The sequence below is a fragment of the Xiphophorus couchianus genome, chromosome 8 (genome assembly GCF_001444195.1).
Source record: "Xiphophorus couchianus chromosome 8, X_couchianus-1.0, whole genome shotgun sequence".
Classification (NCBI taxonomy): Eukaryota; Metazoa; Chordata; class Actinopteri; order Cyprinodontiformes; family Poeciliidae; genus Xiphophorus; species Xiphophorus couchianus.
The window spans coordinates 28,565,839-28,578,944 of record NC_040235.1 but is presented as its reverse complement, the minus strand read 5'-3'; the positions used below and the strand labels follow the sequence as shown (position 1 = coordinate 28,578,944).

The window sequence follows — 13,106 nt, the reverse complement described above, 5'->3', positions numbered from 1 at the left end:
CCAGGCAGCGGAGGTGGCGCCTCCGGAAAGCGACGAGGGGCCGGATCTGCCGGCGGCTCACGTCGCCGTCTGTGAGCTGGTCGCGGAGGTGGCGGTTCAGGAAAGCGACGAGGGGCCGGATCTGCCGGCGGCTCACGTCGCTGACCTCCCGGACGGTGGAATCGACGGGGGCCGTATCCGGGAGGTGCCAACACCAGTCTCGTCCCCCGGAAAAGCTCCCGCTGCAAGTCGGCGAGAGCCTCCGCCAGCTCCCTGTCCTCCCTGCCGGACCTCCGCCACGGGCCGCTCTGCCCTTTAGGCGGTAACCTCACTCCAGCTGGGTCCATCATAGCAGCCTCACCTTTCGGTCTGGTCGGGTCCTACTGTCATGAAGTGCGGGTGTGAGGTGGTGAGGCAGAGGCAGCGGACCCAGGTATGATGAATGATGAAGATTTAATTAAGAAAACCAGGCAAAACTACGAACAGCAGGCACAAGGAAACACTGACGACAAAGAAGCTAACATTGACGACGACAACTAGACTCGACATTGACGAGGACCCGACGAGGAACAAAGAACACAGGTGGAGTTAAATACACGGGAGGGTAATCACAGACGAGACACACCTGGGAACAATCAAGGGGAGGACAGGACAACGAAGAGACTTAACGACACAGAAAACTCTAAATAAACAAGGAAAAACACAGATCATGACACAGAGCCCATCCAATCACTGAACAGATGCTTAGAACAGATAAATGTGTGGATGTGCCAAAACTTTCTCCAGCTGAACAGAAACAAAATTGAAGTTATTATTTTTGGACCTAAAGAGGAACGATCTAGAGTCAATGCACAGCTTCAGTTATTACAACTAAAAACCAGCGATCAGGCCTGAAATCTGGGAGTAGTGATGGACTCTGACCTGAACCTACAGAGCCACATAAAGACAGTTACAAAGTCGGCCTTCTATCACCTGAAGCACATTTCCAGGATTAAAGGACTAATGTCTCATCCAGATCTAGAGAAACTTATACATGCGTTCATCTTCAGTCGTATTGATTATTGCAACAGCGTCTTCACAGGTCTGTCCAACAAATCAATCAAACAGCTGCAGCTGATCCAGAATGCTGCTGCTCGCGTTCTCACTAAAACCAGGAAGATAGAGCACATAACACCAGTTTTAAAATCCCTACACTGGCTCCCTGTAAGCTCAAAGAATAGACTTTAAAATACTGTTAGTTTACAAATCACTGAACGGCTTCGCACCACAATACATTAGAGATCTGCTGTTGTTGTATCAACCTTCCAGACTTCTCAGGTCTTCTGGTTCCAGTCTGCTCTGCATCCCCAGAACCAGAATCAAACGAGGAGAAGCAGCATTCAGCTTCTATGCACCACAAATTTGGAACAAACTTCCAGAAAACTGTAAAACAGCTGAAACACTGACTTCTTTTAAATCTCGACTAAAAACCAGCCTGTTTAGGATTGTATTTGAAATGTAATCAATTACAAATTTATTGATGGAACTTGACTTAATGCTGTGTTTTGATTGTTGATTCTATGTTGCATTGTGTTTCTGTGTTTATAATGATGTAAAGCACTTTGAAATGCCTTGCTGCTGAAATGTGCTATACAAATAAAATTTGATTGATTGATTGATTGACTCTGAGGATTTGGTTTATTATGGAGGAAACACTCAGACGTATATACGACGTGTATATAAAATCTGGCAACCAGATTTTATATACAAGTTAATAAGTGTAGATGAATTGTAGGTGCTCCGGAGCACATCTGCAAGGTTCCACCTCCACGTCTCCTGGCGCCATCTAGAGGGTACAAAAATAAACGACACACAAGGACGTAACCACTCTCTTGACACAAAGCAGAAATGTCAGGAGCAGGAGGGTGGTTCCTAGCATCAGGAGGATAACTAGCTTAGGTTATCCTTCCAATTTCCTTTTTTTTCTTTTGCTGGTATTTTAACTGTTAACTTTTTGTTTTCTCTGTTATTTTCTCTCCATATAAGCTACACCTGGTCCGGCATTCTGATTGGCTATGATTCTTTCCTGGAGGAGGGCATCGACTGGCATAATGCTGCCATCACCTAATCGTTCTCCCTCTCCTGCTGTGAACTTTTTACTTTTATGAACATCAAAATAATCCTACATCAGTTCATCAGTTTCTTTTTGTGCATTCTGACATCAAAGGATGTAGTCTTTGTGAAAGTCACAGCACTTTCATTCAGATTGTAAACAAATTTATCTGTCCCTGAAGCAAAATGGGACCATTTAACATGTTCTGCATTAAATACAAATAAAGTATAGATGGTCTCCAGGTTTATACGCTTCCACATACTTATCAAAGTTAACGTGTGCTTAGTTATTTCAGGATGGTTGTAAATGATGTCATTATAACTCATCTGTAATGCCTCTAAATCTGAATACCAGTAAGTCTGAAATGCAGTAGCTCATCTTTTAATAGAACCAGAAAGCACACTTTGCTGCACTCGCTTCCCTTCCCTTCACAGATTCTTTCTGGTTTAGGATTGACTTAAACTTTTTTTAAATTTTTTTCAATGGCATGGAATTGTTTTTGATCTTTTCAAACAAATGAGCCTCATAGACATCTGCTGACCTCTCACTTCTAGACGAAGGCTGAAGTAAATCAGAAATGGGACCTTTTTACTCTTGGAACAAGCTACCTCAAAAAGCACGTTATAGGATGATCTTGCTACTGTCTTTTCCTAACAGTTTTTTGCTCTATGGACTGAGTTTTCATTTTGTATTATGTTATTGTTCTGTTCTATTTTTTTAATTAAAATTTGGTTTCTAAGTTTTTAGCTGTTTATAATTGTTTTTATTATTTAGCTTGAAATTAATTAATACTTCAAACAGAACATATCCAGCTGTTCTGTTTATTCTTTCTTTAAACTAATTTATTGTTAGTATTGTTCACCATTTTATTTGTTTTTAATATTTAGAAATAAATAATTTATTTTTTAAAATGTGTCGCCAGAAATAATGGGATACATTTCCAGAAAATTTTAAAACTTCTAAACCACTGAGTTCCTTTAAATCAAGGTTAAAAACCCATTTGTTTAGACTTCACATAGATTAATTCTTTTGAGAGGATTCCTGGACTGATACTCCTGTTCTATCATTCCAAGTTGCCACTGGTTGGCTCTTCATTCCTCTTACTGTTTCTGTTGCATATGGCTCCTGGATCTGCTTTCAGTCTTTCTCCTTTCATAAGGGTCCTTCACCAGCTCAAAATATGACAACAGAAATAGCAAGTTTCTGGAATATCACATTTCAAAAAAAATCTTGATTTAACATAAAGTGAAATTATAATTCTTGCCTACCGAAAAAAATGCATCAGATTTAATGTAGAATTGTGAAATTTACCCATTAAAGCAGAACTATCACCGTGATTGTGAAATGGCAGACCATAATTTGCTATTTAACTTTAGGAGTGTCTGCCACCAGAGAACAAGAAGTCACTGGCAGCATAAGAGAAACAAATGTAGTTAGCCTGTAAATACAATAGACATATAGTCCCTCAGAGAGGAAATCAGATGAGCAGGTGACTCATTAAGCATGCCTTCTGGTTGGAGCCTTGGCACTGGAAAAGAACATTCGAAGGCTTCCCTCCTCCACAGGTGATGACAAGATCGACGTTGTGAGCAGTAAAACTGGAAGAAAAGCAGATGAGTGCACATGTCTGACTCCACGCTGATTCCACAGGGAAGACCATCAGGGAAGGGTACTGAACCAATATCTGCATTTATGTTGAACTTACACTGATTTAGATGTTCTGTTTCTACCCTAGTTTTAATTTCAGATTTTCATTTAAATGACTTTCATAATAACCTAATGTTTAGTTATAACTTGTTTGTGTAAGTTTGTGTTTTTCACTACACATTTGAGAAGAGAACAAAGAAATCCTCAGATTTTGTTTTACATGTTTTTCTCTAGTTTCTCTCTCATGAATTTCCCATGTGAAGTGGATTTAGAGGAGCAGTGCCCGGTGTGTGGAGATAAGGTTTCTGGATACCACTATGGCGTCCTCACTTGCGAGAGCTGTAAGGTACTTCAAACCCTACTGTAGTATATTATTTTGTTAACCATAACTTCCTACAGCACAAGACCAATATGTAGCAACAAAACTGCTTTCATCAAATTGTTTCTTCTTGGTCCTCAGGGATTTTTCAAAAGAACTGTTCAAAACAACAAAACATATGTCTGTGTGGAAAACCAGCAGTGCAAAATTGATACAAGTAAAAGAAAAAGATGCCCTTTTTGCAGATTTCAGAAGTGCCTTAATGTTGGAATGCGGCTGGAAGGTAAAGTGGGCATTTTTTTCTGAATCTAATTGTGTAATGTTAGCTGACTGTAAGTGGAAACAATTAAATTAATGGAAATATTAACAAAAATGTTTTTTAAGCCACATGCTCAGCTGTAATCTCTGAGGTGAACAAAATAGGTTTAAGGAGATTTGAGAAGGAAAGCATTTTCCATTCACTGCAATTATCATTTCATAACTGTCTCCATGAAGTCTACATGTAAACTTCTAATATGCATTTGGATAGTTGTTGATAATAAATGAAAACAATAAAATGTATTTATTTATTTGCACAAAGCTGCTGTTTCTTTCACAGTTTGTTTTACTTGTGAAAAACAAGCAGATTCTGTCTGGATTTGACAGAGCAGCAGCGAGGAGCCTTTTGGTGTTTGTTTTCCTTCAAATTGTGGTATAAAATGTCAGATTAAAATTGACATAAATTTGGTGTTTTCTTCTGTCCATATTTAAATAATTTTCAAAGAAATTTCAGTATGTCACAGTAGCCACAGCAGCTCTGTCATGTTCCTAAACTTTCACACTTCCTTAAATAATTACACGGCTTCATGGGAATGTTTTAGAAATTAATATGATAAATTAATGGCAAAATGTCTTCTGCCTTACAAATTACAAAATATTTTCTTCTGTTTTATCTAACAACAGCATTGGCCTTTTAATTTTATATGCATTAAGAAGTCAATCTACAAAGCAGAAAACACCAAAAAATATTTTGAGATTTCCTTGAAGTTAGAATTTATCTCATGATCAAATGGAAAGTCACCTTAAAACAGACTAACAGATTAATTTTTCCCATCAGCTGTCCGTGCAGATCGAATGAGAGGAGGCAGAAACAAGTTTGGTCCCATGTACAAGCATAATCGTGCCCTCAAGCAACAGAAAAAGGCTTTGATACAAGCCAGAAGATTGAGAATAGAAAGCAACCAAAAAGAAGTTACTTTTACCAGCAACATCCACTCAATTGCTATCCTTCACAACACCAAACTAAATCCAAACCAGCTTCCGTCATTATCTTTGTCCCAGCCCTGCAACTCACCTGCTGTTATACAGCACCAAATCACCTCTCCATCTAACTGGGCTATGAGGTTAGAGAACTGCAGCAACTCTGCAGATTTGGCATCCTTTGCTGAGGCAATTGTTGGTCTACATCACACATCCTCTAGATCCATTTCTACACAAAGTCCAAGGATACCCCAGCTTGAGATAGAGTTCCGACACTGTGATCCACATGAGCTTCAGCTGCAGAAAAAGATCTTTTCTTGCCTGCAGCAGGAGCAAGCCTGCAGGCACAGAGAGGCCAACACCTTCAGCTCAGTGTGTGTCATGGCTGACCAGTTGTTGTGCTCTATTGTGGAGTGGGCTCGTACATCCATCTTCTTTAAGGAACTAAAGGTAAGATCTCTTGATTTTAGTTTTGTGTGTCTTGATTATATGTTAATCTGAGTCTGACCAACATTGTGACATGACTGTTCATGTCAGAATTGAAATGTTTATTTTTGGCTATTTTTGGCTTAAAAGGTTAATCATGGCACTCATTCAGATTTGGCCTTGACAGCTGTGTTAGTTTTGTCAGCTGTAAAAACAACAGATAAAAGTTGTCATATTTCCTTACAGGAACCCTCTGCTTCTTCTTTGTTCAACCTTACTGAAAACTTCTGCAGCTCTTGCACAATATGTGCTCTTGCACAAAACTAGGTCATACTGTTATTTGCCAATTATCATAGTGGTAATCCCATCCCTTATGGTGGTCTACTTCCTAAAGCTGAAATTTTAACTGAAAAAGACTTGACGTAGAGTACTTATAATGGTGGTCACTTTTTTTTCAAGGTTTATTGGATCTGGTGGCCTTTATTTGAAAGTGAATTGACAGGAAAGTGGGAGAGGGGTAAGACATGCAGCAAAGGTCATCAGGCCTGGACTTAAACCTGTGACATCCATGTTGAGGAGCTTTACCCCTGCGTCAGCATTAGAACCCCCCATGGTGGTCATTTTTATTACCTCTTATCCCAAGTCTCAGTAATTGATGATGTCCTATCTGTCCATTTTTCTGTTATCTTTGAAAGTATAAGTTCCATTGACTCACTTAGCCATAGAATACTACAAAATACAGACATAATTTTGTAGGGTTTGTAGGGTAATTTGGTTGGGAAGCTTTTGGAGGAAGCTATTTTTAACAACTCAGAAAACTCAACTAAGTCAAACCAGTCCAAACACATTCAGTTCTGCCTCCTATGGATGATTCCATTTTTTAAGGAGGCTACATTGTCTAATGCCACACACAATGAGAGATAACAATAGGTCTGAACAAGATCATCAATTTGATAGAGGGAGGAGATTGAATTGCTGCTTTCTGCTGCGTTTCTCTGAGATTCTGAGGAAATTAAACATAGAACAGATTCTTTAAAAAAATTCAGCATTGTCTGACAAAGATCTTATATAACAAAATTTTGTTTCTGGATGGGAATACACAGAAAAGCAGGTGTCAGAAAGCCCAGGATTATGAAGAAGTACTGTTATTTCTTCACACTCAATGCCATATGTCAGCATAAGATCTAAAGTATGATGACAAAAGTAGTTAGGACTGAGAATTCTTTGAGTAAAGCCAGTAACGCCAATAACTTTAAAAACTGCATTTGAGCTATCACCCTCAGTGTCAGTATGAATGATGAAGTTCCCCACTATAACATAATAATCAATGTTTAACATTAAATTTTATTTTTTTGGAACACTTTATTTACAAAATAAGTCCAATCTTAAAAATACATGAGAAATTAACAGGATGCATAATGTTCCAATGGTGTCAGTTGCTCTTACTTTCTCCCAAGGTCTCTGACCAGATGAGGTTGCTACACAGCTGCTGGAGTGAGCTGTTGGTTCTGGAGATAATCTCCAGACAGGTACTTTATGGCATTGATGGCAGTCTGCTACTGATCACTGGGCAGCAGGTGGGTGGGATGAGCCTGATTTTATATTCATTCTGATTTCATTTGGTTAAAATAAATACCAATGACAAGCTCACATGTATTACTAATACCATGATATTCTTGTATTAGGCTTTAAGTGTGGTCCAAATAAATTTTCTATGAAGTAATTTTATTATGTTATAATATAAATTGACCACATATTGTGCACTGTGGTCAATATGTCAAGTCTCAAAGTTAAATTGTAATAATAATACTGTACTACTCATTGATATCTCAAAGGAGTGCTTGAACTATAATTTTTGGTCAGCACTCTTCATCCTTTGACAATATTATGTTTAACCAGTTGCGGGGTCCCATTGTGCTTGACCGTTCTCAATTTTGATACTGACTAAAGATGCTAAAGTGTAAGGTGGGAGTATCTTGATGACAGAAGACAAAAAAAAGAAAAGAGAGAGGAAAATGTAGGTTTATTTTTGTAATTGCAATAGCAATTTTATTAACATTCGCTCTTTTCTTAATATTGTCCTGCCATAATACAAATGCTTAAATGAGTAATGTGCTAATAAACACAACTATTCTAGTTCAGAGAACGCTTGATCACCATCTTGATGTCAGCAGATGCTTTCTTGGTCCAGGGGGAGCTGTCATATGTAGCGTCTCATGCTGGCTCTGCTTTAGTCAGCCTGAATCAAAGAGGGACAGAGCTTGTGGAGAAGCTTCGAATGCTGAAGGTAGACCATCAAGAATTTGCCTGCATCAGGTTTCTAATCCTGTTTGCCCCTGGTGAGTGACCAAGTTGTACCCTTTTGAAGTGTATTGGAGGTTCATTGGTTGTCTATTGTTAAGCCACTGTGAGATGCAGAAGACTGCTGTAAACAATGTGAGATGAACAAAAACAAGATTTTAACTCAAACAAGCCCGTATTATATACTGGTGCACATAACCTGAGGAAAATCAAAACTAACAGAGTTTTTTCTCATAGATTTCCATAGGTCACCTAAGTCACCCAAATTCTCAGTTTTTGAGAGAGGCTGTACCTCTCTTTTCCAGAGAGGTACAGCCTGTTGCCTCTTTATAGTTTTTTGCTTAGATAAGTTACCGACACTGAAATGTAACTTGTTTTCAGGCACTACACTTTCATGTGTTCAAGTTTCCTACACACTAAACAGTTTGAATAAAAGCCTGAAAATAGTTTCTCAGATTGTACTCTCTCTGTCAGATGTCAAGGAGCTTGAAGAACACCATTTTGTAGAAAGTGTGCAGCAGCAGGTTGAAGGAGCCCTCCTGAAGTACACATTGGCCTCATCATCGCAGTCCTGCAACCGTTTCACTTGTCTGCAACTGTATCTGTCAGAGCTACGCTCCCTCAGCATACTGGCTGAAGATTATCTGTACTACAAACATCTGAGTGGTGAGGTGCCCTGCAACAATCTGCTTAATGAGATGCTACACGCCAAATGCTGTTGGACATGAGCTGAATTGTTCTAGAACAACATGCAAGACACTACTGTAAAGTCAAAAATCTACTTTACATTTGTGTAATGAAGCATTTGTGTTTATCCTATTATTTTCAACAAGTTCTGCTTCAGTTTTGTTCTGTACAACTGCTGCATCAGTTAAATGAAATTTATTTGATGTACTTGTAGTTTATGTATGTGGATATATATTCGTGGGTAAGCAAATTATCTCTTTCCTTATTAAAATTGCTGCTTTTGTGCTGACATAAATTCAGATGTTTGTGTGTTTGGTTTTGTTTTGGTATGCTCCTTGGTTTTAGGACAAATTGTAAAATGATTTTCTGTGAATTTACTATATATTTAATGGAATGTTCTTCTGTATCGTCAGCAGAAGGCTTCCCAGTACACCTTTCCAGATAAAATGTAACACGTTTTTCATATAAAACTAATAAGGTCACAAATTGTGATTAAGCTGTAAAAACGTCCTTTTTTGTAGTCTATTTTAAAAATATTGCTCCTAAAACTTGAAATTAATAATAGGAAGGGTTGTCATACAAAAATAACCCTAGACCTCCCAGTTTGTCACATGAAAATAAAATCCAATATATTTTACAGAGATTTTATATGACAAATCAGCACAAAACAGTGCAAAAGTGGAAGTAATTAAGTAAAATTTATTTATAAAGTGCTTTTCATAAACATAAAGTCACAAAGCATAGTGCAATAAAAATCAACCTTAAACTATTAAAAGTATAAAACAAACATCACAAACACAATAAAATTGCGACATAAAAACCTGGGAAAATAAAACTGTTTTCAGTTGCTTTTCAAAAACATCCACAGTGTGCAAAACGGAGCGGCAAGGGAAAACTGTTCCACAGCCTTGGGGTCACTGACTGAAAGAACCATACAAGGAGCAACCAAGAGGTCCAGTGTTTGGAACAAAAGCCGCGAGCAGCAGAGAATTCAGTTTAAAGTTGTCAAGGATAATCTGGAGTCTGACCATTTAAAGCTCAGTACGTCAGCACAAGTACTTTAAGACATATTCTAAAATCGCCAGTGTAGCCAGTGTAGAGAATATAACCAGAGTGATATGACTGAATTTACTGGATTTGGTGAGAAGTCTAGCTGCTGCTTTCTGTATTGATTGCAAACATGAAATTGGAGACCTATCCAGGCAGGTACAAATGGTATTACAGTAGTCCAGACGAGATGGCACAAAAGCATGAAGGATTTTCTCTAGGTCAACTCTGGAGACCATATGTCTCTTTTTAGAAAATGAAAGAATCAAGAAAGGGAAACAGTCTCAATGTGTGACTCAAAGCCAGGAATGACAGGATTTTTGGTATATTTTATGAATAAGAATCTAAAAACATTATGTGCATTTTGTAACCAGACCCTATGAGTCTTTTGTAGAGCTACATTTTAAAGCAATTCAAGTTGCCTCTCTTACAGCCCTGGTGGGATATCTCAATTTTGTACATCTGGTGACACATTTCTGCTCATTCAGATTGGATGAAGAGCATCTGCGAGCAACCATTTTCAAATCTTCTCAGATTCTCGGGTCTAAACTTTTTTCTTTTTTTTTTACCCCTCCAGGGGGTCTTCTGTGGGTTCTAGTGTTCCTTATATGACAGTAGGCTGACAGGAAATGGGGAAGGAGAGGGGGGAAGACATGCGGCAAATATCGTCGGGTCAGGGAGTCGACTCAAGGCCTCCAAATATGGGTCGCGCTAACCCCTACGCCACCACGGCACGCCAACGGGTCTAAACTTTTAACATTTAATAATGCAAGCCACATATGCAGCATTTGAGAAATATTTTTAAAACTATGCCTCATTTTATCTTCACTTCCAAATATTGAGTAATAACCCTATTTTATTATTACGGCTATTATGTACCTATTAATAGGTACACAATTAATTTTATGTAGCACCAATTCAAGATGATTGTCATCTCAAACATCTAGTTTATCAGTAAAAATATACAGTCAGTTCAGTCCAATCATACTGACAGACTCAAAGTCAATTAGAAATACTCCAGTTTAAGTCAATCAGACTTAGTTTATTATTCAAGTTGTTAAAAAAGTTTTCTGTCTCATTAAATCCAACAGATCACATCAGCAATCCCTCCTAAGCAAGCATGTAGCAACAGTGGAGAGGCAAAAATCCCCTATAACAGGAAGAAACCTGCAGCAGAAACTCACTCAGTGGGAACGACCAGCTCCTGCAGCCCACTGGAGGTTTGAGAAGACAGAGCATACACACATGAAACACAGAAGCACTGATCCAGGAATACTTTCTACGTTAAAGAAAAGTAAAAATATTTATGGCAAAAACACAGCTAAACAAATGAGCTCATCTGTTGTAAAATCAAAACAGTAAAAGCAGCAAACACAGTTAGTCTAATGAAAAACTCCTTGAATTGATTTTGCTAGAAAGACAGGATTAAACAAAAAGAGGTGGGGAAAAGTGTATAATCAATTGAAGGAGAAAGTGAAGTTATTGGCAGCAGTAACTAATTTCCTCCTTCCAAGATGGTGAATGCCAGGATGCATGCCAGATTATGCTTCTATGAAGGGAATAAAACAGAGAGAACAGATAATAAGTAATTGGAAAGAACAAGAAGAAAGTAACATAGAGCTGAATAGTGGTCTATATAATTTCACAGGGTCTGCTAAAGGCAAGCTAAAACTGAAGAAATTTGATGTTCCTCTTTTTCATATTCATGAGAAATCTTTCTGCTGCGTTTTGGATCAGCTGGTGGCTTTTACCTGCACTTCCCTTCATTTACCACTGAAAACACAAATAAGAGAGGTTGTGACTGTATGTAAAAAAAAAAAAAGTTCAAGAAAGAAAGCATGTCATATGCTGCCTGAAAAAAAAAAGAAAATAAAGTTTCTGCTTGTTTTGATTAAAACATGTTCAAGCTCTAACCAAAATTCTACGAAAACATCTGAAAAGTTACTTTTTAAAACTAATGTCTTAGATTTAATCAAATTTGAATATCTCTGCTGTCGAATAATTAGTTCTTCATACAGATGAGTATAAACAATTTTCTTTTATTACAATTTTCTTTGTAATAAAAGATTAGAAAATCACTTAAATAAATTATTCTCTTTTTTGATTTTTTTTTTGATTATCACAACCATACTTCTTGATTGAATGAAAATGATTTTAAATATGGATCTTCCAGATGTGGAATAATTGTGAATAATTTTTGGTTTACCTGTAACCACATTGTTTTTGCAAACTAGGCTTTAAATAAAACTAGAATGCTGATTAAAAGAACAATGATAACTGTTTTAAAAAGATTATTCTGAATAGCAAATGTACAGGATTGGAATGCAGCAGAAATTTTTCACTTTTGTTAACTTGTGTATTAAAAAGTTAATTAAAAGGAATTTACATGAATAAATCCTAAATTGTGTCATGTTAAAGAGCTAAAACCAACAGTTGTGTACAAAAAATATTTATTTGTCCAGCTTACTAATAAGGATAGCTGTTAAGAATATAAAATATAAAAATTTACAAATACTTTATGCAACACATTTTTATTTTAGACTAAACAATGTCATGTGCTTGAGGTATCTGTATTTACAAGTAAATCATTCAGCAGCTGTGACTTTATATGTGTAGACTCACCGTACTGCAAGTCAATCAGGCTTTCCAAATCAGAATTCAGATTTCATCATGAGTTGGTGTGTGTTTATTGCTTAGCTGTAGAGTTATATTGGGCAAAAGTTTGGGGATTTATGCCAGAAGAACTATCTTTGCACAGCTGTGGAGCATTTTTGGTTTAGTCTCACCGACTTTGGTTTGCATAGCAAGCTGGAATCTTGACAAACTTCTTTCTGGCGGCTGCCAAGAGTTGTGCAAATAAAAACAACTGCACCAATAAATCTTGTGCTATCATACAATTCTTTGTAGCATCATGACCAGGGCTGATCCCAGCATTTTTTTTTTTTTACTTTCTTTGGATTGTAAGAGGAAGACATTAAACCTGAAAAACATGTATGAGTAGGGTCAAACAAGCTAGTTTCACTGGGAAAGGCCTTGGCAGATCCATCCACCCATCCATTCATCCATCTGTCCATCCGTCCATCCATCCATACAGGTAGCTAGTCCATCACAGGACAACACAGAGACACATGGGACAAACAAAAACATACTCACATACTTATGCCAAAAAGTAATGTTCATTAATCGATTGACCTAACAGTCATGTTTTTGGATTGTGAGATGTTGAAGAACTTTGGAAAAAATGGGCAATCCTCATTCCAAACTGTTATGTTACATCTTTAAAAAAAAAAAAAGGTTGCAATGGAAGTGATGAGTCTTTATTTTAATCTAATAATCTGCTGCAACACGAAGGTCAGCAGACACACTTAC

The 13,106-nt window shown here is 37.5% G+C and overlaps 1 protein-coding gene across 1 annotated transcript; it reads left to right on the top strand.

The window, feature by feature from the left end:
• Positions 1–3,610: 3,610 nt before the first annotated feature.
• Positions 3,611–9,121, top strand: nr5a1b (nuclear receptor subfamily 5, group A, member 1b). Its single transcript, XM_028024697.1, has 7 exons — positions 3,611–3,740; positions 3,953–4,064; positions 4,179–4,320; positions 5,134–5,726; positions 7,160–7,279; positions 7,894–8,041; positions 8,478–9,121. Exons 2-7 carry the CDS (start codon positions 3,963–3,965, stop codon positions 8,729–8,731), a joined length of 1,359 nt encoding a protein of 452 aa, XP_027880498.1. The 5' UTR covers positions 3,611–3,740; positions 3,953–3,962; the 3' UTR covers positions 8,732–9,121.
• The last annotated feature ends 3,985 nt before the right edge of the window (positions 9,122–13,106 follow it).

Coding starts and splice junctions, on each gene's coding strand:
- nr5a1b (XM_028024697.1), top strand. CDS start 3,963: ATGAATTTCCCATGTGAAGTGGATTTAGAGGAGCAGTGCCCGGTGTGT. Junction 4,065..4,178: donor TCACTTGCGAGAGCTGTAAG/GTACTTCAAACC, acceptor CTTGGTCCTCAG/GGATTTTTCAAAAGAACTGT. Junction 8,042..8,477: donor TCTAATCCTGTTTGCCCCTG/GTGAGTGACCAA, acceptor TCTCTCTGTCAG/ATGTCAAGGAGCTTGAAGAA.